The sequence below is a fragment of the Engraulis encrasicolus genome, chromosome 5 (genome assembly GCF_034702125.1).
Source record: "Engraulis encrasicolus isolate BLACKSEA-1 chromosome 5, IST_EnEncr_1.0, whole genome shotgun sequence".
NCBI classification, from domain to species: domain Eukaryota; kingdom Metazoa; phylum Chordata; class Actinopteri; order Clupeiformes; family Engraulidae; genus Engraulis; species Engraulis encrasicolus.
In genome coordinates, this window is record NC_085861.1 from 57260095 (window position 1) to 57288074 (window position 27980).

General features: G+C 41.9%; 2 protein-coding genes across 5 annotated transcripts; both read right to left on the reverse strand.

Moving 5' to 3' along the window:
• Positions 1-15: 15 nt before the first annotated feature.
• Positions 16-11488, reverse strand: LOC134449859 (uncharacterized). Its single transcript, XM_063199969.1, has 5 exons — positions 11389-11488; positions 3605-3643; positions 2573-2605; positions 2367-2450; positions 16-1168 (listed from the first exon to the last, which is right to left on the reverse strand). Exons 1-5 carry the CDS (start codon positions 11486-11488, stop codon positions 207-209), a joined length of 1218 nt encoding a protein of 405 aa, XP_063056039.1. The 3' UTR covers positions 16-206.
• On the reverse strand, positions 10339-27931 carry csnk2a1 (casein kinase 2, alpha 1 polypeptide). Of its 4 annotated transcripts, none has more exons than XM_063199789.1 (15): positions 27832-27931; positions 25573-25667; positions 25374-25445; positions 23368-23493; positions 22890-23001; positions 22645-22746; positions 21270-21320; positions 17501-17560; positions 17301-17384; positions 16994-17104; positions 14157-14258; positions 13955-14055; positions 12893-13041; positions 12200-12286; positions 10339-11841 (listed from the first exon to the last, which is right to left on the reverse strand). In XM_063199789.1, the coding sequence occupies exons 4-15, from the start codon at positions 23466-23468 to the stop codon at positions 11720-11722; spliced, it is 1182 nt and encodes a 393-aa protein (XP_063055859.1). In that variant the 5' UTR covers positions 23469-23493; positions 25374-25445; positions 25573-25667; positions 27832-27931; the 3' UTR covers positions 10339-11719. The 4 variants fall into 4 exon arrangements, with proteins under 4 accessions (XP_063055859.1, XP_063055856.1, XP_063055857.1 ...); XM_063199786.1 differs by having other exon boundaries at positions 25374-25442; positions 27832-27915; XM_063199787.1 differs by having other exon boundaries at positions 27827-27895.
• Positions 27932-27980: the final 49 nt, after the last annotated feature.

The following is a 27980-nucleotide window of genomic DNA, read 5'->3' on the forward strand; positions in this document are numbered from 1 at the left end:
AATTGTTGAGTTATGTTGATTATATTTCACTGAGAGCAACAAAGATGATCCAGTATTATACATAAACATTTGCATCAGTGATTGCTCCATTTACTGACAACAGAGTGAATCCTAAAAAATACAACTTAATCATCCTGCACACACTGTATGACAATGATAAAAAAAAAAACATTCACATCCAATCTAATCTAAGCTACTGAGCATCTTCATGAGCTATCTCCAGTCTTTTCTTCCAGTTTCTCGGTGCTGTTGTCCCTCAGATTTTCCAGGCTGCCTGGGTCATTTGTGGTTGTACCTGACATCAACCCTGTTCTCATGGTGGTAATGGGATCGCTCTTGTGACTCTGAGGGCTGGCCGTCTTCTCCTCCTCTGCACTGTCATCCTCCACTTCCACCTCGCCGTCTGCCGTGGTGTTGCTCTCAGGGAAAGCTGTGACCAACACACTGGCAGGAGCCTGCTTCTCCTCCTTCACAGACGTGTTGTTGTTGTCGTTTTTGTTGATGTTGTTGTTGTTGTTATGGCCTGTGGTGATGGGGGATGTTGAGGTGGTGGTGGTGGTGGTGGATAAGAGCTGGAAAGTTCTCCCTCTCGGCCTGAACTGTACCTGTGTGAATCCCCCACCAGCCCCAGCGCTCGTATTTGGTGTGTCAAATACCTCTCTGGTCTCAGCACTGTCTCTGTCCATCAGCAAAGTCTCCACCCCACTCTGCAGTATGATACCAACATGCACTGCTGCTCTACTTCTCTGAGCGACTGAGTACTCTCCTCCACTCTGAGTGCCCGGGTCTTCCAGCCGTGTGCCTGGGGCCTCCACTAGGGTCTCTGGGCTGTCCGTGTCCCCTGTCGGCTCTCTGGGGCTGAGGCTGTCACGCTGGCTGGCTGCTCTTGCTGCTTGTCTTCCCCGAGACAGAGTGGGCAGCTCCCCACTGTCAGCATACAGGTCTGGGAGGTCGGGAGCATCCAGAGTCTCGGCACTGTCCAGGTCTACAGCCTCCTCTGAGGCCGAGGGCACCACAAGTGGCCTTGCATGAATGGTGGCTCCTCTCCCGCCTGCTGCGGTGGCTCTTCGGGGTGCTTTGTGGTCTGCCGGTGGCCTCTCTCTGCCGCCCTTATTGTCAGTGGGAAAGTCAAGTTCCTGGCTGCTCACATCCTGAGCAGTAACTGGACCTAGGTCAAGAGAGAACAATTTCAGAAATGGACTGATTAAATTGATTGATTGATTGGTTGATTGATTGATTGATTGATTGATTATTCGATTTTCATGTATTGTTTCTTTGTTTGTTTACACTTTCTGCCTTGATGACAGTGTGGAGAGAAAGCTGGAGTGGGTTTGGCAAATAGCTTCAGGCCATATTACATCCTGTGCTCTCAAGGGCAATGTCCATCGATGAGACAACAATCACGAAGCTGCCTAACAATGCCCTGAAAATGTCAGAACCTCCACCCCCATTTTTTGTTACACAGCCCATTGAAACACATTACAGTTATACAGTAAACAATACAGTAAACGACATCTTTGGCAAAAAAAACGACATATTCAAGGGAGACAGCCCTCAACAGTCATCTGGAAAGTCCAAAGTACATACAACACTCCCTACACCTCCTTCCATGGCTGAAGTGCCCTTGAGCAAGGCACCTAACCCCACATTGCTCCTCCAGGGACCTCCAGGGACTGTAACCAATAGCTTGCAGTATCAGTCTTATTTGTAAGTTTTAGCTTTGGATTAAATAGCATCAGCTAAGTGTAAAGTGATGAATAATGTAATGAAACGGCTTATGGTCATGGAAAGTTGTCTTTACCACAATTGAATGTCACTTAATGACAGTAGTCATACATGTTTATGACATGGACATTATGTGTCTGACACACCCATGACTGTGTTACAACGCTGTTATGACACTGTCATGTCATCCCAACTTACAGTATGACACCGGCGTCAAGTTAAGTGTTACCAATTTTTCAGTATTAATTCAACACAGAATTTGTATTCTATGCTGAAATAACACTGAAATAATACATTTGAGGAGTACCATGAACCTGTATGTGATTAGAATTTTGCCAGAATTTTGAGTACTCACATGATGTCATAAGAACTTTCCTTTTAAGGGATTTTTAACACAGAGTTTTATGAAATCTGTAGAATGTTCAAGTAAAATTCTATAAGAACTGGGGGGAAATCCTTTCTCCTCAAAGGGTTAATAAAGGCTGCTGGTCATCCTGTCATTGCCAGAAGACCATTAAATGTGACTCTCCAAGTGTCAAATTAGAACTGCATATTGTACTATGTATGTATGCCATTAATAAAGGTCGCTGGATTCATCTGCCATCATTAGCGGGCATCTCTCACGAGGCAGGTAAACACACCTGGTCTCTCCACAGGACGCTTGTTTGCCGCTGTGTCCTTCTTGACCGGAACATCCGTCTTCTCGAAGCTGTTATCAGCACTGTCTGCTCAATGACATGCACACGACACAAGAGGGAGAATGTGTCTGACATTTATTTTACACAAGTCAGATTATCAACATTTTCATAGTCATCACTATTATAAGTGTAATGAAAATATGTTTTACCGGCCGAGTTGTCAGGAACAGGGGCAGGAGTATCTGTTAAGAAATGAATGATTAAAGTGCTAATACACTGCACTGTAAAACTAAAAATAAACCTTGTTTGGAAACGTTAAATTCTGAGAGGAACAAATTACAAATGATATATTAGTTCATGGAAGATCCTCAAGGAGTTTTAGAAGTTCCCATACACTCTCCCTCCCCCCATACAGGACACCGAAAGAAATTTTAGGGGTTCTTCAGTTAAACTGTGGGGAACATACATGTACAGAAAGGGTAAAAATCCCTAATTACTCTCATTGTACATGTTAACTGTGGAAACTTTTAGAAAACTTTGGGGTTCTTCCAATAACCTTGAGGTTTATCAGAGAATTTGAATGGTTCATTCAGATATAGGCTTAACAAGCACCGAGCACCAAGTGTTGCGCACACACAGGAGCATAATAGGTGTACACAGGGTCTTGAGTGTGCTATTTCACATCAGGGGTGCATTTCTCGAAACCATAGTTGTTAACATTAGCTAATTTGTTGTTTGCAATGCAATTTCCCATTGACAGCTACCCAAGTTGCTGATTGGCTAACAACTATGTTTTCGAGAAACGCACCCCAGACTTGTCTGTGAGCATGAAGGGCAGTCTGCCAGCACTATTTAAACACAGCCTGTTCAACACAGAGCACGAAAAAATAGAACAACCTGTGGCGTTGTTTTGAATGGCACCCTGCTCACAATACAGTCGAAAACATGCAGAAAAATATAGAGTCTAGTTCCATTTCAAAGTTGCAACACAGACATGTCCAGGCTCCAGATCGCAGGCCCGTCCAGGCACCGCGCTGACAGCACCTTTGCTGTGGAAATGGTTACATTCTCCCACGCCCCTGTGCACGCAGACAAGTCTGGTGTGAATGACCCTACGGTGTCATTTGAAGGTTGTACAAGGAATCTTATCATTTTTAAAGTTTGCTAATAATTTCACCTTGATTGATTTCAATTTCAATGAATGAATGAATTAATTTCTAATTTCGCTATAGCATACATACCTTTGTTCTTTTTCCTGGGTCTTATTACGGTTCCATATTCTGAAAGAGACACAGACAAACTCGCTCATTTAGAGACAGAGAGGAAATCCACATAAAACATCTAAGGATGTGTGGTTGAGAAAGACCAAAACATATTTAAAAATTAAAAAAGGGGGGAAATGGTGCCTCCAGTGCACAACATAAAAGGAAACAGTAACATACAAGTATGCACTACAGAATCATTCAATGCTGTAGCAATAGCACACCTCTCTCCTCTCTTCAGTCCTGTGGTGCTTTAACTATCTGGATGCAGTAACAGCTTTGTGAAGGATTATCCTGCTTGCTGATACGAAATTAAGTAATTCCCATGGGTTACTGCGACACGAAAAGTGTGAAGACATTTCCCCTGCACTTGCCTCTCTCTGCTGTACCCTGGCTCCCTGGGCGAAAGTACTAAAATCGATTTCTAAACTCTTCTGATACAAGGGCGCCAAGTGGCACACAGTAGCTCCACAGTGTAGCACCAGACGACCAAAGGGACTCACAACTCCCACAATGGCCTCCTCAATCTCACAGTGAGCCCCCCGCCCCCAGCCCCCTCTGTCTCTCTCTAATAAGTCAACAACCGGCCTTTCTGTAGGCTTCCCAAGAAGTAGACCTCCTCTTCACTGTGTAAAGTCTAAACAGCAAACTTTCCTCGGCATCCCACCTGGCACTTACAGCAGGGAGTCAGGGACCCTCTGCAGAGCTCCAAAACAAAGCTCTGCGGAGACTGATTGGAACTAGGACCGACCAACTGGAAGATAAGTGGGTCAACCCTCTCCAAGTGTCAAATTAACACTGGTAATAGTTGTGCACAGAAAGTTTTGCAGAGTTTGTGTGATACAGCTCCACTGATGTATCACTTTGGTTATGGTGGAATTAGACTAATGAATCTGAAGAAGACCGAGAGGTCGAAACGTCATTGCCATTGAATGAATGAATAAAAAGAAGAAAAAATAACTTAAAGAAGAAAAAAATCCAAAGGAGTGTGCGAACCTTTTTAAAAAAAAAATAGACGAATACCATTAGTGTTATCTCCAAGTTCATTAGGCTATGCTGTGCTAAAGTTCCATGTTTTGTTCTCAGTGGTGACCTCAAATAACTGTGTATATTTAACATATTATATAAAACTAGAAATGCACTCAGAGAGGGCTGACCTATGCCCAGGAAGCTGTTTGATAGAACATTTGACTGATAGAACATTTGACTGCTACACCCTATTTATTTAAGTCTTTCTGTTTTGTGGAGTTATCTGGAATTTCAAAATTCGCCCTATCCCGCAATGGTGAAGAATCTTGATCATTTTGATGGTGATCCAGATCACGATCTGGGTCCAGGATTTTTTTAATCACTTGTTCCTTTTGTCATTTCCAACAACTCTCTCTGTTATCCTGCTGACTGACAGACAGATAGACAGACAGACAAACAAACAGACAGAAAAACAAACCAATGTGACTGAAAACAACTTCCTTGGCGGAGGTAACAATTGAAATTGACAATAAATTGATCCAAACCTGTGCTTTCTGCTGATACATCTGTCTCTCCTGCATCTATAGGAGACAATAATAAATATGTTAAAAAAAGAAAAGAAAAAAAGTCCCTCCATATTGTTAACAGATTTCTGTTTTTTATAGCCTTTGTGACACATACCTGTTGTCTCAACAGAGTTGCTGCTGTCTTGAGATATAGCCTCCAAAATATCTATGAAATAACAGATATTTATTTCTTCACTCTTTTTTTCATTAGATAGTCATTAGATCAGTGAGGGAGTCTTTTTTCATACCGGTCATCTCAGGGAAGGACTTTTCTGGAGTAGTTTTTGGCATATCTGGGCTTGAAGTAGTGCAGACATCTGAAAAGGTATAAAGATTACATTAGAAGAATGCAACAGATGACTTTATTTATATTACCTAACAATTAGACACTTCAAAGCGACTTATGGTTATTTAGATACAGAGTATTGATTACAGTTCCTGACCTGGAGCAATGCAGGGTTAGGTGCACTTAAGTCATCAATCAATCAGTCCAGTCCAGCAAGCAAAATGTGTATACCTCAATATCCCATCAGTAAAGTTGACACTGGCTCTGAAGACAGCTATGCAAGTTTCCAATTGTCTATGAATGAAGCCATGAATGAAGCCATGGTTGAGGACGTAGACCACCCACATTCCTCCTAGTGGTAGATGATTCAAAACCACAAAATTTGAATCCAAAGACCAACCCCCAAACCGTGTGAAAATTCACTCTGTTTCTGGTTGTTGTTGTGCATATATGGATGTATTGTATTTGCATTTTGCACCCTTGGGTGCCACACGTCTATTGTCATGTGATCCAGTTGTATCCTGTGACCATTCAGATCCCTATGAAAAGATGCAACCTTTTGGCCCTACCGTGGCTCTATCGGTAGGGCACTGGGCTGCTACACAGGCGAGCCGGGATCAATTCCGTCCTGGGTCCTTTCCCACAACTCCCCTTTTAATTAAAAAAAATCTCAAATTGCTGCGTCCATGCAGCTCCAGGCACCTACTGTAGGTCAATGATCCATATACGCAGCATCCAACTCATGGCATCAATGGGTTAAAGTCAGAGGTTCCCAAACTTTACCACGGCAAGGCTCTATATCGGTATATTTCATCCAAGGCCCCCCTGACATGGGTTGTGCCACACTACATTTCTGTACACCCCCTTTCACAAACATAGTCTAGGCCAGGCATCACCAACGTGGTGCCCACGGGCGCCAGGTAGCCCTCCAGGAGCTTCTGAGGTGCCCACCAAGGATGTTGATAAATAGTCATGACTACAAGATTTTAGTCACAGTTAATGCTATTCTTAATTTAAATATGAGATTATTTCTTTATAGCCTATATAGAATATTTCCTTATAACTTATAAACAAATTATCATTCAATCTAGTGTGATTTGGGAATGATGTCAAGACATCAGTAGAGGATTTTGTACAAAAGTAGCCCTCGGGTAGCTCTCGGGTAGCCCTTGGTAGGCCTCTGACCCAGAAAGGTTGGGGACCCCTGGTCTAGGTCTAGTCAGTGCCTCACTGGGATATATATACAAATGTTCCGCGATGCAATAATAGATTATTACAATGCCGTTCCTAATGGGAATATTGCTAATCTAATATTTAGTTTATTTTGGTATATATTAGTTATTCAATTTATTGAAATATTTATTTTGTTCTGCTATGCTTTTCCTGCCAACCTGCCGCTGCCCCCCTACCACCCCCTTGCGGCTCACCAGGGGACCCCGGCCCCCACTGAAAACCACGGGGTGCGTTGGAACAACACGTGCGTTCGTGCGTTTTACTTTCCACTTCTGAGCCTGGAATGTCCCCTCTCCACATTCTCATGTAGGCTATGCTAAGGTTCTTTACAAATAGCCTACTTTGTAGATATGATACTTGGGGAACACAAAGCTAACCTGTTTGTGCCTCTGAGACTTCAGATTGTTTCACGAGACCTGGGGGGGGGAAACAAATGAGAACATTTTTTTGGTGCTATTTCAAGTCAATTAGTGATCCAAATCTCTAAGCTATTGTAGAATGCAGGCATTGTTATTATGTAGTACAGATATTTGTTTTTGATAAATTGATTACAATCATTATTTATCTTAAATATCAATAGTAACACTGTTTATTTCGGATGGTTGTATAGGAACCTGTGAATGCCTTGGGGTCGTGGCCATTGGGTTGATTCCGATCAAAAGCATCTAATTTAAAAAGTGACAAATAAGGCTGTAATTATCTGTAATTATCAAAGTTGGCATCCACACTCAAGTAATATCAAATATGAAAGAAAGAATGAAATGAAATTAAAAGATAAAACTAAGTTTAAAAAAATACCATTTAGAAAGCTGAGCAATTCAGCACCCCTATCTGTGAAAATAGCAGACAAGGGCTCATTCACGATTTATCCAGATAAATTCGACACTTCCTATGCACTTCTGTCATGAACCCAGGCATTAACATTTGAATATGTATTTTAAGAGTTTTTTTTTAATAAAAAAATGTTTACCTTTAACTGTTGCAGAGGTGACTGCCATTATAAGAAGCATACATGGCAGCACAAATATCAGAGTCCTAGATTTTAAAATGAGTAAATCAGTCAAGCACTCATTGAACTGTTCTCTATTGGACTGAAAATATAGAAAGCGAACTTTATTCTCTCCAAAGACAAAATCAAATATGAAAAAATGGTCATTGGCATATCTTCAAAATACCATGCACATGATTGATGATTGATTTTTGATCAATATACAAATATTAAACACAGCAATGAGATTTGCAAATGTTAAAAGTAAGAGATATATGTATGTCATATGCACAAAATATTTAAAGTAATCAATCAAAAGTAAGATAATACATAATCAAACTTAGTCATAATTAATTGCGCCTAAGGAAAAAAGGATAGTAAATATGCCTTTAAATAGTATAAATCAGCTGTACTCACCTGCGCATATTGGCTATGAACAGTGGCGCGCAGCAGACCAAAATCAAGCGGATCCGGAGTCTTCACCAGTTTTATACCTGCTGTGCCCTTACCTCACATGGGGCTGGACAGAACAATAACCCCCCAACTCCTATAGAGTTACGTTCAGATAACCAGGGCCGCCGACAGCTTTGCCTGGGCCCAGGAAAAAGTCATCTGAAAGACTGCAGAGACATTCATGGTGGATCTTTATTTATCGTTTCTGAAGCTATTATCCACGTTATCTGATAATAATACCAAAAAACACAACAGCTATACCATTATGAAAACAGTTCCATATTAATTTCAATTTTTGATATCGTAAAGTATTCCATGGCACCAACAATCAAACAATTGCCAAGCTTCCCACACACCATGTAAGATGAGAAACCCCCACCCCACCCCATCCCCCATCACTAAGAAGAGGCAGCAGGCAAGAACAAGGCCCTTTACTTCCCATTCATGCTGCGCTTCAGGTGCACCTCTAAATAGACTGGGGGATGCATGAGTGAACAGGCTTCGGTAGCCTCCTTCCTCTTTGGTCAATTGTGTGCAGGGCCGGAGTGGCGCAACAAAAAAAACAAAAAAACAATCAGGCCGGGCATTATCAGCCAAGACGGGTCCGCTAGGCATTGAGAAAGACAATGAAGCCCATGAAAACAATATTAGTCATCTATTGCGAGTTATTTTGATCACAACAGGAAAAATGACCATTTAAATCTCACTCAAGAGAGCTCAGCTGTGGCCGCATGAGGACTGATACCACTACATTGACCAGACCCAAATCATCAACAGTCCACCAGGCAAATGCCCTGCATGCCTTATGGCCAATCCAACTATGGCAGCAGGGTGAATGAAAAAAGGGTTCTTCTGTTCTGTTCTGTTCCTCTCTGAAGCACAATGGGTCTCGACCTGAGGCCATAGGACCACTGCGGCCAACTGGTTGGTCGCATGCGGCCGGACATCACAAGCAGAGGTCACGTGTCAGGTTGTCAGATCAATGGCTCATCTATATCGGATGAGGGGACTGTGCCTGGTCTCGCTCTACATAGAAAAATATAGAGCTCTTTCATGCTGCTCTGGGAAGCATGCGATGAAGATGGGGACTGCAGTAGACATCAGTGGGCATTACATGGGATACCGGGATTTCAAATGTTGGAAAACCAATCCATTTAAGTGGTGAAGGCTATGCCATTTAAAGTTGTTTTTGCAGTGTTCTTCAAAATTCTGACCTTCTGTCATTACAACGGTGATGTGTATCCGACATTGCAACTAAACAGAATAAAGAATAACACCTTGAATTTTGAACAAGTTGAATGGAGAGGCTAGTTTGGTTATGGGTAAGAACCACTGGAAGGGACCAAACTACTTCTGCATTACTGAGTACCGCTCTCATACACACCATGGAAAAAAACCTTGACAACTACATATAAAGGAAACAAAATGCATGTACCAGCAGTTTTTTGTAAATTAAAAGACAAGATCTTATGTGTGGCATGGCTAGGACTAGCTCCTGTCCTGGTGGGAAGCTTGCGCATGATGACCCATCAGGCCAATATCAAGCCGGTGACACATTACAAGTCAGAAACTGACCTTGGAACCACTGCAGGAACAGTTCCAAAATAATGCCAGCTCACAAGGAACCAGGGCTCGTTTGAAGACAAAACAATTGGAGCAGAAAAGTTCCATGCTGGTGAACAAGGACTATTTGGGAGAACTGTGAGAGCGACTCTGTCAGACTGAAAAAAACCCATATCTTGTCATCAGAAAATAGGTGACCAGGATTCAGAGCCTATAATACAAAAGTACCACTATGCATTTAAAGCAGGATGGAGGAAATCTAAAAGCTCAATGCAAACAATCTGAAGGCATGTATGGGGTCATTCAGAAGTATTCAGAACATTACACGGTCCAAAGCCAAAGCTGGTCACTAGTGGCCTTATGGGCACTTCATTTATCACCACTAGATGTCAGCAGAGTAACTTCCCTGACTGGTGGTCTAGCCATTTTTGCAAAACAATACACTCATTTACCAGTTTTAACACCAAGAACAAAACCAATGCTTCTCCCCCAAGTGCCCAGTGAAATGAGTGACCAAATTGTTTTACTTGGAACAATAAAAAATATCTATAGCTGATTCAATGGAAGAATCAAGACAAGCTTTTTTTTCTTAAAACAATATATTTTTTTCATTGAAATGATTTATAAAACAAGAAAATATTTTAACTGCAAAAGATCTATTGCAAACCTTAAATGATTTAATTTACAATACATTAAGTTAATTTCATTAGCTCTTAAATCCTCACACTGATCACAGGCAAGTCGAACCTTCTGTTTAGTCCATTCTAGAATACTAGTCTTTCACATCAAATATTTCACAAACGACAAGACCAAAGTAAGTACAATTTTAAGAACCATTTAAATGAATAATAATCTATAGAAAGCCTAAGCATGTAGTAGCGCTGGAGTTAAACAAAACCTACAGCATTGCTTTTGTGTCGTTCGTTCGTTCAGCCGGTCATTCTGTGCAGTTTTTTTTTTACAGTGAACACACCACATGCAAATTGTAAAAGGGTGCTTTGCCTCTTTCAAGGGTTTATTTCTCACACAAAAAGAAAAATAATGTTTAGCACTGGATTGCATCCTCTCAAAAAAAAACTGTTACAAAAAATTCTTCATGGTAACAAATATGAGCTTAAAACCTTAAAAAGGAAAAAACACACAAGTCGCACACTCCCATGGACTTACACAGCAAAAAAAGAGAAAATGAACAAAAAAATTGGCATATTATTGACCCGGTGTGCCCTGCACTGAGCAAACACGTTTTCCACAGTAGAGTGTGGAGGGGGGGGAAGAGAGAGAGCGAGAGAGAGAGAGAGAGAGAGAGAGAGAGAGAGAGCCTGTTCTCCAGGTGTGCTTGGTCAGCATCACACACCTTGGGCTCGCGCTGCACAACACTGCAGTAGGGGCCACCCACACCTCTGCAACACATCAAGCATCTAGAGCCTGGCTGGATGGATGGGGGCTTCCTGTTCAGTTTTGTGTGTGTGTGTGTTCTGTGCATGTGCGCAGTTGTGTCCAGGTTCACAGTGTAGAAACGCCTGATAGAAGCACGACGGGAGAACAGGGGTGGACAAACGAGAGGAAAAACAAAAAAGTGTGCGTGTATGTGTGTGTGTTTGTGTGTGTGTGGGGGCTAAATGCACAAACGAGAGGGTTCACCAATAGTGCTGACAAGAATGTACGCCTGGGGATATAAAATAAACTTTTATTATCCGTCGTGTACTGTTGTAGGTCCTAGAGTTGTTTTGAGAGGGAACGGCCGGGCAAGAGTTCTGCTGCGCATCCTCCAGACTGGTGGAGCAGGATCGTTCTTGAGTGCCCATCTCTGGCGGAACAGAAACGGAGGAAGGGGAGCGGAGGAGAGAGGAGAGGGGGCATTCCTTTGGGGATTGAATTTTCAACATAATCAGAAAAGGAGGCGTCTGGGCCAGTCCCTGTGTGAGTCTAGGGTTTTTTGGGGGTTTTTGTTTTTTTTGGAGCTGATGAAAACTGTACTGCAGGTGAGTGGTTGGTTGTCTGTAAGGGAGGGTGGAGGTGGGTTGTCACTCGCTGACTCAGGGCTGGGCTCCAGTGGCGGCAGGGACCTGCGTGGCGAGTGTGTTGGGCGCGGAGATGACCGGAGAGCCGGTGATGTTGGCCATGGGCTGCTGTGAGGAAGAGGTCATGGAGGTGATGCCTGAGAGGAGAAGAGAAGAGGAAAGGAGAGGAGAGAAAAGAGATGAGAGCACGTCAGCTGATGCATGGGGAGCATACCCATGTTCCCACAGCTCCATGTTCAGTCTATCATAAGAAAAGAAACACCTCACGCTGGTGAAACACCTTTCCTACTCAGTCCAAATTATGTTGCTAAATGAAAGAATGCTATATCGATATAAGCTGTGCTCAGTCCAAAACAATCCCCAACGATCCTAAATGTTATTGTTTGTTTTGCTTTTCATAGAGTTTTCACCATCCAATACACCATTTCCTTCACTTAATACGATGAGTCACCATGAAGTTGGGGCGTTTGATGCACCCTAGTCACCATCACTTACCAGCCATCATACTGGAGGAGCTGACGGGGGTGGCACTGGCTGCCATGGTAGTGGCACCGCCGCGCGCCTGGTCTTTCACAATGGGGTCTACAAACACGCACATACACATGGTGGTCAGTCACCGCTCTCTCACATGACTCCCTTTACCAACAGTGCCATGATGAACACAGAACTATAAAAACATGCTAATTTCATTTCAAAATCATTGATCATTGAACAATGGATGATTGATTCAAAATACAGTGTTTAATGCTGTCAATACTTCCATGGCTATATTGGAAAGGAAGCATGTGTGTGTGAAGGCAAGTGGCCACAGTTCATGCAAAAAATACTATTTATTTGATGAAGAAAAACTAAGGTTGTGCCAAATAGAAATGTAAGTAACAACTACAAGTATCAACACTGGGATAAGGTAACTTGGTATTTATTATGAAACCTCACTTATGACGTGTTACCAGTGTGTGTGTGTGTGTGTGTGTGTGTGTGTGTGTGTGTGTGTGTGTGTGTGTGTGTGTGTGTGTGTGTGTGTGTGTAAAATTCAAGATTTATTGTATTACATCTCATTATAGGTGTATAATAGAGTAAAATTATTTGAGTTTTGTCTCCTCAAAAGATAAATTAATGAAAGGTGTGTGTGTGTGTGTGTGTGTGTGTGTGTGTGTGTGTGTGTGTGCGCGTGCGTGCGTGTCGTACAGAAGTAGGGATGGTCCATGGCCTCCCTGGCCGTGAGGCGTGCCTGGTGGTCGTAGCGCAGCAGCTTGTCCAGAAAGTCCAGTGCCTCGGTGCTCACCAGGTGCTGGTTTTCACTGTGCACAAAACGCTCCCATCTCTTGCGTGAGTGCCTGTCAGAGAAGACATCAATAATGGTCACGTACCACTGTTCCCTCATACAAAACTGCATTAGTATAGCACAGGTCCTAAAACCATGTACCTCAAAACGCTTGGGCACAGGATCGACAGATTTTGGGGCATGTGAAATGATCAAATCAATCTTCCCCTAGGAACAAGGGGTTGACGGAGAAAAAAATGCTAATGCCGCCAAAATGTATACATACATAAATAATTGTTGTGAATGCACAAGTTAATATATTTGCAATTGAGCTGAATCAGAAAAGGGAAATTGCAGTAATTTCCAGACAACAAAGTAGCAACTTTTTTCATAAAAATGCCTGCGAATGATGTGGCGAGTTTCTGGATTTTTATGGACAATGTAAGTTGACCAAAATATCAGTACATGAACAGCGTATTGACAGCTCCTGTATAAACTCAAGCTTCAACATGCAGAGGCTAAAAACTGCTCAACTGCAAAATGTTCCTGGCAGTGAAAAATGAAGACTCAGATCCTGGCACCGGACCGCACATACTACCCTTCTCGCGGTAGTCTGACCAGGCACACTCTAAATCTAAAACAGTGGCTCTCAAACTTTTTTGAAGACTTGTCCCCTTGACGTCATCATAAGCCTGCCAACGACCGGTTTAGTATTAAAAAATAAAATTGACCAATGCCCCCCAATGGCAACTAAGCACCGCTCCCTCTCAGCTGTATCCTTCTCAACGCACCCTGGGAGGCTGTAGAGCCCCTGTTGAGAAATGCTAATCTAGAACATTTCAAATTGTGACAGACAGTTGCAATAACCAGACTGACTCATAGCTGTAACATGCTCAATATTCTGCCATGAAACAAAAGTTCTACCACTTTAACACCTCACAAGCAAACCATACACATGCGTTGTGTGGAAAGAAATGGCTTCTTACCTGCCCAAAATATCATTAAACCGTGGGTCTAACTCGATGTTGTATTTGTCGATGTAATCATAAAGGTCCTCAGTGCCCAGCACTTTAGCAATGCGAACCAACTGCAATGAAAACAAATGATTGTAAATATTGGTCATTTCAATGAACACAAACTCTCATTTTAACCATTTACATATCTGTATTATCTGACAAGACTTCCTACCTGATCATAATTGTCATGGCCGTGGAAAAAGGGCTCCTTACGGAAGATCATACTGGCCAGCATACAACCCAGACTCCACATGTCCAAACTGTAGTCGTACATCTGAAGGAGGGGAACAAAAAGGGAACATCAGCAACCCCAACACTACACACTGCTATAGATCCAATCTGCACGTGTAAACCCCCCCCACCCAAAATGAGAGGTCTTTGAACAGCGGCCACATATCATACAAGTAGTTGGCAGAAAGGAACGTAGTATGTATTTGAAAGCCACATACACAATACTAGAAATGCACCCAGAGTGTGCAGACCTCCGCCAAGGAAGTTAAGTTTGTTTTTAGACACATACAGTAGGATATTTTCAGAGGTGGAAAGAGTACAGAAAATATGTACTCAAGTAAAAGTATCTTTACTTTGCCTAAATTCTACTCAAGTACAAGTAAAAGTACCTATCTAAAAATCCACTCAAGTAAAAGTTAAAAAGTACTTCACTTAAAATGTAATTTGAGTAAAAGTACTTAGTTACTTTTAATTAGCTTTCCTCTTGAGAATGTCATGTTTATTTTTCTTGAATATCGTCCTCCATAACCTCTATCTCTTGCTTGGCACCAGCCATCATCCAATACATTGATACAAGGTAGTAAAATAGTGGAAATGCTGTGTGCCATCCTGCACAATCTTTCATTTCCGGCGGATTGTGGCATTATTGTGCATGGCATTTTGTCTCTCGGTCATTTTTTTTTACTCAGTACTCCGGCCAGGTTCCAGTGCAATTGAGTACTTGGGTCAAAATGTACTCAAGTACAAGTAAAAGTATTAATTTAAAAAATTACTTAAAAAGTACAAAGTAGGCCTATTCATAAAAGCTACTCAAGTAGGCTACAATATTGAGTAAAAGTATTTAGTTACTTTTCCACCCCTGGATATTTGTGTCATTTATGCAGGTTTATACACACCATTAGTGTGTTCAGAGAATTAAACAGTCAAGTTGTAACTAGATTATATCTGTATTTTTTTATAATTACCATGTCCTTGATTAACTGTGGTCTGTTTTGTTCACCTGTGTGATTGTGGTATTGGCAAAGTGCTACATGCTATATTGTGAACTTACTATGCACTCTCCTATAAATACACTTATTGAAGGTCAGAAGTTGCTGATCACATATAAACACTTTTGATGATTGGCGGCATGCCCTTATTACTCTTTAAAATTTCACAGCTATTTCATATCACACTTTAAAGAGTAAGTGGAATTATACCAAGTGCACCTTCAGCCTAATCCAGCCTTGTGCTTACAAGATAAAAATCAACATGCTTTGAAAACTTGTGATCACACGCTAGTAGAACTGTAGGCCTATGATTAGTGAAGGGAATGTAATGATTTTGACCAACAAAACTGAAACAACCACAGACAACCGTATGGTTAATCCTGTTTTTTTGCCTATGATGGTATGCATTATTCTCATGGGCCACTGGTTGGCCTTAGCGCTGTCGGCTGAAGCGTGAAGCGGCATTTCCTAATTCTAGGAAAATCACTATCACCGTTGTTAATCAGTCTAGGCATTGCTGTCGGGCTTTGTGGTCCATCTCGCAACTGGGGTTATATTGAGTGAAGTGTAATGCATTTGACCAGCATAGTGAACTTGCACAGCCACAAATTCCATATTGTTTTGGCGATGGTAGCCTACCTAATTAATTCGACATTATTGTCAACCCAAATGATCTGCGGTGGTCACTGTCCATCTCACAGCAGTGCACTTCCACTTCACACACATTTTAGGCAGGCAGCGGTAATTCATTTCACAGGACTGTTTGTTAACTTCAACGAGGGTGTAGCCAAAAGGGTGCCTGCTGATGAGCACATTTTTAGGTTGATAGCAATGGTTTTGGAGCTGGCGTCAAAGGAGAGTCAAAGGAGTTGCTTTGGCGGCACACCCGATTGGAATATTCGCCGGTGCTCGGCCATTATGCAGACTGTCGGGCTTTCTGATCCTGGTCCATCTCGCAAACAACTTGGGGTTAACTTTAAATGTAGCGAAGGGGATGTAATGAATTTTACCAGCATTGTGAACGTACAGTCATAAATTATTTTGGCAACGGTAGCCTAATTAATTCGACAGCATTGCGAACCTCAGTCACAGTCCACAACAGCATTGTGAACTTACACAATCACATTCCATATTTTTGACAACGTACTTAATTCGACAGCATTGTGAACCTAAACGATCTGCGGGGGTGGTCACTGTCCATCTCGCAACAGCAATGATAACATATGGGCCAACACAATCACAAATTCCATATTTTTGGCAGCGGTGGTAATTAATTTGACAGGATTGTTTCCTGCATGCGGATGGACAACTTTTTAGGTGAAATCAAATGCACTTTGTGTTGGAGCTGGCGCGGCAAAGGAGACTCTCTCCCTGTTCCTTATTGTTGCTCAGAAAGGCGCAGGCACGCCGGTGCTCAGTAGCCAGGCTGCGCCCTCCTAGTGACGCAACACCTTCGGCGGCAAGTCCATGATGATAATCAGGCAAGGTGCTCAGTGCTCACCGTGCGCACCTTGTGGCAGGCATTGAAATAGCAGCGCACGAACGAACGAACAAACACAGAAACCCAGGCGATCACATAACCTCCTTGGCGGAGGTAATAACTTGTAGTGTCATAAATTATAAAACACAGGGGGAGCTAGACAAACAATTAACTTGGAGAGACAGCCCCATCACTGTGTAGATACAGACCAAAAGCGACCAAAGGGACCAATGATAATTTCACGAGACCCATTGAAATGCACCCATTTTTTACACACTCTCAAAGTTGCACTAGTCGGTTGCTACATACCTGGTAGTCCACTAGAAGCTCGGGACCTTTGAAGTACCTGGACGCCACTCGTACGTTGTACTCTTGATTGGGGTGATAGAACTCCGCCAAGCCCCAGTCAATCAGACGCAGCTGAGGAGAAACAGAAACATAACCATGACAACCGGCAAGTTAATACACCAGAGTTGTGATCCGAGAGATTTCCCTTCACTTGCCTGTTATGTTGTTGTAAGAGTATTAGTCATCTTGACAATTTCTATCTGAAATATTTATTTTATTTATTTAGTAAGAATGTCCTGTACTGTGATGGGTGGCATAGTTGGCTCACCTTTCTGTGCTCGTGATCAATCATGACATTGTGTGGCTTCACGTCTCTGTGCATGATGCCCATACTGTGACAGTAGTCCAGGGCCTGCAAAATTGAAAAATCACAGAAACAGAGAATTGAGCGGAAAAAATCAATAGAAGACCAATTTTCAGAATTCACTGTGTTGGAATGGAAAAAAAAGGTGTTCATTCAAAACTTACCTTTAAGATTTCATACATGTAGAAACGAATGTCATAGTCTGATAATGTTTGATACAATTGCTGTAGTAGGAGAAAGAAACAAATGAATGAATTACTATTTTGTACACGTTGTTTGCCACACTGTTTTCAGAATTTTGCTACAAACCAATGCTCGTTTGGACAGCAAAACTAAGGCCTCAGAGTGCAAACGGTTTGCTTTTCCAGACGGTTTAATTTTTTCATTAAAAAACTATTCAAACTCCCAATGTGAGTCACGCTGTGAGTCGCGCATTATTGTCCCTTCAACAATATGATTATACCTTAACAACTCGGTCTAAGACCCCACCACGAGTATCCACCACGGGCCCTCTGATGTTGTGACCATTTTACGATATTTTCATATCTAATACCTGGACATCATGGGTGACATTGCGTTTGCATTGTGAATGTTGTAACGATGTATTAATTTACCTCATGGTGTATTCAAATTAGCAGGCCAAAACCATGACATGAACAAATGCATCACTTTATTTTTAAACAGCACATGTAAACAGTTATCCGCTTGATGATGAGCAAGGAGAGGGGGGAGAAAGAAGTCATGTGTGTGCAGTGCCTGTGCATCTCACAGCAAACTTGCTCAAATATTGATCGTCAGTGCCTCAGTTTATATTTCACTGACACTTTTTATGTGTACAGAGCACAGCAATCACCAGAATATGTTTCATTTCAATGCGCTACTCTAGTTAGTCCACATACACAATGCTTTACTGTGCAAAGCTGGCTCCACATTTTGTGACTTTGGTATCATCAAATAACAGTACCAGAGAATCGTATATGAGAGAGATAAATCAAAATCAGGGTGGTTCTTTTCCGGTATCCATGTGATGTCGGGTGAACGCCCCTTTAGGAGTCCTTCAATTAGGAGACCTTCGGAGTCTTGAGGTTGAGAATAAATGGAGTCCCCTTAGCACTGTAGATGGCGGTAGCGCACGTCTTGTGCAAACACCACAAAAAGAGAAGGAGGGACAACGCCCCCTTAGGAGACCGAATTTTGAGCACACTCCTTTGCATTGGATGGGCGGGGTTTGACATATCTTTCCCTCTTATACGATTTTTGACAGTACCACACGTGATGCTAGTTTTGAAAGGAAGTCCCGCTTGCATAAATGCTAACACATACGTTTTCTAACACGGTTGGGAGAGGTACAGAAATTCTTTGTTTGGAAAATAAAGACGACGACAGAGGAAACGTAACACCATTTTCTTTTGGTGACTTAGCCCCGATTGAGAGAGGTGGTGTCACAACCAAATCAGAATTTAATTAAGTTCTAATTTTATTTTCATATTGAGGTGGTCAACCGGCTGAACATGCAATATGCGAAATATACACACGTCCCCTTCATCTTAATTCCCACTCAAATCGGACAGAAATCTGTCGCAAATACTCACACAGACATCAACAGCAAATACGCGACTCACACAGAACTCACATCCGGTAATGACAAATATTGGGTTGCTACAGGGACAGGCAGTTGAATACTTTTCAGCTAAATTTAATTTTTCCGCTAAAATTGGGAATGACGTGCATTTAGCAAACGCAGAGTGTTCTGGTCATTCATGTACAATTTCCACTATCCCAGATTCTAGGTTTCACATATAGATGGCAGCTTTAAAGCAAAATAAATTATAAACAATCAGTGCCTTCAAAAAGTCTACACACCCTTGTTCAAATTCCAGGTTTTTGTTACGTAAAAAATGTTAGAAAGACAAGTAATTTCACAGCTTTTCCCACTTAAATCTAAACTATTATTCTGCACAATGCAATTGAAAAATAAACTTTAAAGGGAAAGAATAGATAAAAAAACTTCACTAACTTAACTAACATAGTTGCATAAATATGCACACCCTTACACTAAAACCCGTGGTATGCTTGCTGTAGGATACGCGAGCGCGGGCACGATTCGTTCATGAGCGCGTTAACTTCCGTAGTTCATGTCAATTTTACGCACGTTAGATATTGTGCCAATATCTTCAAACTCGCGGAGGCTGTTCTGTCTGCCCCCTGGATGACACCGCCAGTATTTTGCGTGTTGCTCAACTGCTTTTAAAGCAAGCATGTGCAGTCGGTTTTTCGCGGTGACGCACGTAATTTGCGGCTTGCAGCAAGCGTGCCGAGGGCCTAATACCTCGTTGCAGCACCTTTGGCTTCTATTACAGCACTCAGTCTTTTTTAGGTAAGAGTCGATCAGCATCGCAAACATAGATGTGACAATATTTGTCCACTTATTGCAAAAGTACTCAAAATCTGACAGATTGCGAATGCATCAGTCTTCCTCCGATCGCCCAACAGATGTTCCGTGTCATACAGGTCTGGACTCTGTGTGGGTCTTTCCAAAACCTCAATCCTATTCTAATGAAGCCATTTGATTTTTGCCATTTGCCTAAGGTAATTGTCATTCTGAATGATTAAGCTCATTCGCATCATCACCTCTCTAACAGGGGGCAGAAGGTTTTGTGCCACTACAATGACCCCTGTGGAACTGTCCTTAATTCCCGCCCCAGTTACAGCTGAAGAACAGTCACATCACATAGCCTGATGCTGCCACCATCATGCTTCACTTAACTCATGGTGTTACCTTGGCAAAGTGGTGTTGTTTTTGTGCCAAACATACCTTTCGGAATGATGTCCAAAATGTTCAACCTCGGTTTCACCAGACCACAACACATCTTTCCACATGCATTTGGGAGATTACATAAGTATTTTTGCAAAATAAGCTCCACCAAGATTTAACTTTTTGGTTATCATTCAAAAGGGTATGTTTGGCGCAAAACATCACCCCAATAACGCCACACCTAACGTGAAGTATGGTGGTAGCAGCATTGGTCTTTTGTGCTGTTTTTCTTCAGCTGTAACTGGGGCCTTCATTATGGAGGAGGGAATTATTTATTTCCACAGGGGCCGTGGTAGTGGCACAAAATCTACGGCCCCCTGGTAGAAAGGTGAAGATGCAGAGGAACTAATCTTTAGAACGACAATTTCTCTAAGCACACGCCTTAAATCTACAAAAGAATGGCTTCACCAGAATAAGATTGAGGTATGGCCCAGACAAGAGTTCAGACCTGTATCCCATTGAACATCAGTTGGGTGATCTGAGGAGGAATGTGTATAGGAGATGCACTCGCAATCTGTCTGATTTGGAGGGCTTTTGCAAAGAGGGGTGAACGAATATTGCCGTATTAACGTGTGCCATGCTGATAAGACTGTGCTGCAATGAAAGTCAAAGATGCTGCAACAACTAAGTATTAATTTATGTGTGTACATTTATGCAACCATGTTAATTGAAGTTTTTTTATTTTCAATTGTTTCCATTTAAAGCTTGATGCTTGTTTCTCAATTGCACTGTACTGGTTAATAGTTTAGATTCAAGGTAGAAAAAGCTGTGAATCTATTCATCTTTCTGTCATTTTTTTACATCACAAAAACCTGACATTTGAAGATGGGTGTATAGACTTTTGAAAGCCACTGTAAACTTTTGCTGTGATTAAAAGTCCCTATATAACCCTTGAATAATAAAAAAGCAACTGAGCAAAATTACTGAACACTAAAATATGCATGCAAAATCAGATGCATGTGATAGGGGATTCAAACAAAACAAAAAAATCTCCCCACTTGATTCTCTGGAGAGAAAAAAAACGACTCAACTTGATATGCCGACTCGATTGCAGTTTCGAGTATACATTTTTGGCCATGTTCAACAAATATGGCAAAGCAATGTCATGACGTGCTTACCTTAAAGTCTGTGTTATTCACATGTTCAAAGACCAAGGCAGGAGTTCGAGACTGTAAGAGTACAGCAAGGACAGAGTAACTGGTTAACGACTTGTCTTGTGTGAGCTGTACTGCAAAGAGTATGAACATGCAAAACCCACAGGAAGTAACTACTGAGCTCCATTAACAGCATACACTGGCAAAAAGTTCTACACCATCAGTGAAGGGCAATATGGCTTTTTTCAGTTTACCACCCAGTATTACATAATAAGCTAAGCGCAAACTACACATTTTTTTAAAGTTGTATGTGGTGTTGGCCACTTGTGTCGCAGGACACATTAACTAAAATCATTACTGACAAATCTTGTCTCCAATCGAAAGGCACACACTACTCAATGTTCCATTTTGGCAAAAAAGAAAAGTTTGACAACTAACATTTCTGATCGGGTACCCTGAACCAATTGTACAATTGTATCTTAGAATGTCACACATGACAAAGAAAACTTGGCCGGCAATTGCTTACGATGCTCCTGGGAAGTGACGTCCCATGAATCATCAAAGGGGGAATTGAGCTGAAAATCGAACATATAGTTGTGTAGTTTGAGCCCAGCTTGCTGAACTCTACTGGAGTTTCTGAAGCCAGATTGCCCCTCACTGTTCTAATTCCCCATTACACTAAGATACAGAGATACAAGATACTGTCCCCACACTAAGGACCTTGGTATACTCCGTACTGCATGCATCATGAGCAGAAATTCAAATGAGAATCAAGCCTTTTTTGTGGCTAACGACATGCAGTATTTGCGTCTAGCTCAAAAAGAAGTGCTGTTGAGCATTTGTACAATTGAATTGTTCTCAACTCCTAATTCAATGTTTGTCGGACGACACCATCCCAAACTCCACTTGAACATAATTTCATACGGCCTTAAGATGCTTTACTGAGAGCTTCCAGAAACGAAAGAACAGTAAGCTACTTGACAGAGCGCTAGGAAATGTACTCTAGTCGACTGTGCTGCCCAATGCTCACATAGCTGCATGCAATGGAGTATACCACGGGCTCATGACAGAGCAGGTGATGGAAGGAAGGAAGAAAGGAGAAAAGCCAGACCCAGAGAATGGAGAGTAAGGCAGGCTCAGAAGAGGTAGACGTGAAACACGCGAGAGGCCTTCTTAAACATTGATGCACAAAATCTGAGGACCATATTTGCTTAAACCCAGATTTCTGCTAGAGGAAAGTCGAATCAGATTGCATCTTGACAAATAAAAAAGTGTGAACCATCTGTTTGGCAAATGAAGCTATTAGTATAGCTGTTACAAAAAAGCGCCTCGTGTAAAAGCCAAGAATGTTCAAAACAGCAGCAATTTAAGGTGAAGATGAAACACCGTGATGACTTACCACAGGGTCCTTGACGATGTCTAAAAGACTGATAATGTTGGGACCCCCTCGCAGGTTCTCCAGAATCTTAATCTCACGTTTAATTTTCTTCTTTTTTACTGGCTGTGGAGAAAGAAAAAATACCAAAGAAATCTCAAAAGGACAAAAGTATTGCTCAAGACTAAACAACAGTAGTCTGACAGGCACCAAGTCTGACAGGCACCAATTTCAACCTTGACTGACATGCTTGAAAAATGGAAGCCTACCTTCAGAATTTTGACAACCACCTTCTCATTGTTTGTAATGTTTATGGCCTCAAACACCTCACTATATTTCCCACGGCCAAGCTTGCGGACCAGCTGGTAGTCATCTTGATTCCTGCAAAGCACAATAAACAAAACAACAACAAAAAAAGAAATTGCATTTAGCATTTTAAAAGTACTTAATTGCCATTTTAAAGATCTATATCAGAGTTCTATCCTGGTCTTATCATGTGCCCCCCTCATTTGCTTGAATGCCTGTTCAAAATGTTCAAATCCAACTTTTGTAATAATCACCCCAGATGACCAATCTCATACGTAATATGTATTCAGCATCACAATTTTCAGTTCATCAACAATTTGGCATTCCACTACATGGGAATCGTAGTACAAGTAATAAAAACAAAGTCGATTTTTTTTTAAGTATTTAGCTGCGATTTTAGAGGACTTGGAGCTTATTATCACTTGTCAAAAATGAGCGTACCCCCATTCCACTACGTGAGACTCGTAGTCCCAGTACTCCCGAGGCCTCTGTGTGTTAACGTCGGGGTACACTCGGGAACGGCTGGGCACAGGGCCGGACATGTTCCACACAAGATCTCACAAGCTCCTGGTGGACACAAAGCAATGTGGTTAACAACAACAAGATGTAAACATTCAAACTTTCATTCAATAGGTGTTGACCCTCCTTTAGCTGCAATAACCTTAATCGGAGGTTTCCTGTGGTTGTAGATCAGATGGACAAAACAAACATGATGAATCTCGTCTCCCTTTTCTTTACAAAACAGCTGCTCTTCAGCCAGGTGTCTGGGATATATGGAGTGAATAGCTTTCTTGAGGTCATGCCACATCATCTCAATTGTGTTTTGTCAGGGCTTTGACTCTGCTATTCCAGAATATGCATTGTATGATTACATTCTTCAGTTGATCTGCTAGTAAAATATGAGCTGTTGTCCAGCTTCAGTACCCATCCTTTTATGAGCTTGAACTGTGACAGACTTCCTCACGTTCTTATGCGAGATATCGCAATGTTTTGAGTTCTTTGTTCCACTGATAATAGCAAACTGACAAGGGCCAGAGGCACCAAGGTAGCACCATATAATGATGCTCCCATTCCCATACTTAAATTGATACTCTCCCATTTTTTTGTTTTGAATAAGTTCATTTTCCATCTCTTCTTGGGTTAAATAAACGAGTTACCTCTCTCTCAATAAAATACAACTTGTATTCATATAACCAGCATCACATCTATGAAGTTGACACAAAGTGCTCGTTCATCTTGTCGTTCTGTGTCTGGCGTCACAACTTAGCTATCCTATCCTATCGGTCCTCTAAGCAAATAACCAGCAGCACCAAACTTAAACATTTAGCAGGATCCCCGGCATCTTCAGTAGTGTGAAAGCCCAACTTGAAACTCCAACTCCCATTACCATTGCGACACAGCACTCCACAGCAGACAAGTACACTGCACATTGCACACAACAAATTTGCATTTATGCCTCACCCGTTCAAGGGGGCAGTCCCCAATGGTGCCTGAAAGGGAGCAGTGTGGTGGGACCGTACCATGCTCAGGGTACCTTAGTCATGGAGGAGGATGGGGGAGAGCACTGGTTAATTACTCCTCACACCAACCTGGTGGGTAGGGAGTCGAACCTTACTCAATACATATGACCGGCCATCCGGGTACTTTGCTCGTGAGTGTGCGTTACGCCCCTTTTTGGGGGGAAAACCCGAATGTCTCATAAGCTTACATGCTACATTGGCTAGCCTAAATGAACACAGTCCATGCTTCAGCCACGGTTGTTTGGCAATATTATTTGAACAGCCGACCACACAACACGTTTTCGGCATGTTGAGCGTGAACAACGCTAGTCTACAGGTCCTTGTCATTCATTTATTCTTTCCCAACACTGCTTTGCCCCCAATGTTGTCCCACAAAAAGGGGTGTGACGCACATGGCACGCTGATTATGCGTACCCTTAGTCAACCAAACCAATCCTTAGCCATGGATGTACTTACGTCTCCCTCTCTTGATAATGTTCACATCGTATAGTCAATAAACATATGATAACATGGACAGGTTTGTGTGGAATTAGATTAAGCAAACATGGTTTGTTCCTTCTTGTGTTTTCCCAGAACATCAGACCTTATGTCATTACCAAATTTGACAGGAATTTTAAAGGATGCACAAACTTGTCCCTTCCACTGCATAGTCGCTGCACACGACCAAAACCCACAACTGGCTTGAATGAGAACGGACACGAGTCCCCAGAAATCTGATCAAAATTAAATTATATCCAAATGTGATTACACACTTAACATTAGACAATTATTCAAAGCAATAAAATTGGCAAACAGCAGGCCAGCTTCGCACCTAGAGTACATCATCATCATAATAATCAATGCCGGTGAAAACAAGACACACCATGATAACCAAATGCCATTCACCAACCGGTCATTTTCATTACTGTTGAGAGGAGGAAGCTTTACCTTGGCAATTTCCTCTAGGCAGCTGTCAGCAGGTGGAACAGGTGAGATGGTTTTATGGAGTCGCATAGGCTGCTGAGGTAAGCAATCAAACATTATAACACAGTCCACACATGACCACACTGTTGTATTTGCATATATGAATTTACAGTAAAAAGTAAAATTTGATGCAAAAAGAGAAAAGAAATACAACGGTGCACACCTGATCTTGTTTGATACAATAGAGGACATCCAAACAGTCTAGGCGTGGATGATCAAATGTTTGAAACAGTCATCCCTTCCTTCACTCCTTGGAACCTAGAAACACAAAGAAATCTGTTAACAACCAAATTCAGAAGAGCACCAGAGGAATGTAACTTCATCAGCTTCTCTGCCCTGGTTGACCAACTGAGTGGAAATAACGCAGGCCATTCACAGATTACATGAATTTGCAACCCATGTTACACGTTTGTGCATTGATAGTCTAACAACACTGTGGTGTAGTAACACACAGTCATAGCAACGCAGAGGCTAGTCCAACAATGAGTAATGAAGCATAAAACCAACTTGATGGTAAACATCAAGAGGGTTAAGCCCCTGTTTTGACCAAAAAGGGGTTTCTGGCAAACAACTCACTGGAACAACCCTTTCCCACATAGGAAAAATGATTTATGTGCATTTTGAAAGCTTGGGCAAAACTGGGTTGAATTCCATTTAAATAAGTCAGCAAATAATTGTATAAATGATAATAATAATAATATTAATAACGACAATAAAAACAGGTGCATGCCTGCTTGCATCCAGACATGCAGGCTTCAAGTAAATGTTGCATATTGAAGAGGATGTTATAGGATAAAACATTAGTTATCTGAAGAATAAATCAAGCTCTCGTTGGCTGTGTCTCTTATCTGAGGGGCATCAGCCTAGAGGCAGCATCTGATTGTTGTTACCTGCCCCCAGGACAATTACTCTCGGATTTTTCTTCTCAAATTGTCGGAGTTTCATGCAATGGAGACATGCAGAAATGCTTTTGAGCCTCGTCTACTATTCCATTCAGCCCATACATTAACGTTATAAACATTCGTTTCCTAAATGAGGGACTTGACATCATGCACAACGCATTGGGACAAAAACAGGACTGTGATACTGGCCATACTGCTCTTTTATGCACAAGTCGTAATCAAATATAAATATTTGCGTCATATTTTGCACTACCTCTGGTTAGCTTGCTGGAGCAACTAGCTAGGATACAGAAACAAGTTAACAACCCACTGCAGATAGGCCTACTTGTAGCACGGTATCAGCCATTCCATACATTTTGTTCTGGACTGGCGTTTGTGTGTAGCGTGAGCCATCATGAAGTTGAGACTCGACAGCATGCAACCTAAATGCATCAATACACGCCATAGTGTAACAACTTAGAACAGTTACTATTTCCCGACTCGTTTCACCGACTAGCTCTCTCAGTAGCATGGTGCGGCAGCCGGCTAGCTTCCGTCAGCTTACATACAATGTTATTGACACAGAGGCGTTGGCCTCAATTTGATAGCATATAACTGAGCCAACGTAAAGAAAAACAAGATGCACATAGATAGTCTGGCACTTAAGCACAACATATCCGTGCACTTGCTGGCCGAAGACTCTTGTTAGCCCTGTAGGCATAGTCGTGTCCCTTAGTTACCTGCATTTAGGCAAGCCAGTCATCTCATCTCTAGAACTAGTTCTCTAATCTCCTTAGCTCGAAGTAGTGGTAGTAGATGATGCCAGCTCACGGGGAGTAGCAGCACTACATTATAGAACTAGGTGAAGCCACCACACCATACCACTGTAGGTAAAATTAGTATGCCACGCCTTTCTACTCACACAACTACTTTAGTGGTTTTGCAATACATTCGTCCCTTTAATGACACGTAATTACACAGTTGAAGGAAACAACTTATTTTCATCAACACTTTTGGTTGCTTTAAATGTAGGCTATGTACGGCTTACCGCACACTACATCAACACCGGGTGACACACTGACGTTGCCGCTAGAACAGATCATAGAAAACTAGCTCTAGCTTATCAGCGCTGATGCTAGCGAAATAGCCATAGCAAATAGCAGCTAACGCTAATATGTGCTGTGCTGAAAATCCCATTCAAGAGACTATACGTCCCAAAATAATTAAGGTGTCACGTGAAAACTCACAAATGCACACAACCACACGGATGTATCATTTGTAATACAACACACATTTAGACCGCACAGCTTTTGTATGACAAAGTGCTAGGAACTGACCGGGAAACCCATGTAGCATGCCACCATCTAAATTCAGTTAGCTATGGCTAGCCAGACAGCTACCCAGTTCATTACGCTGCTTTCGACTAATACTTTCAATTCCTTATGTTACAACTGGACACATATCTTCGGTGTGTATTGCCACTTAATGAAAATACGTAGGGCGTTTAAAAGCGTCGAAATTCAGGGTTTAACCCACATTACCAGTCTTGGCTTCTCCCGGTTGACAATATGGCGGATCCCACAGATGTAGACGATACCAACCTCAATCTAGGGGGGGGGGTAAGTTAGCTCTAGTTTACTCATTGAGAGTAAATAGAATGGAGGCCAAAATTCTATTTCATTGTTGAAGC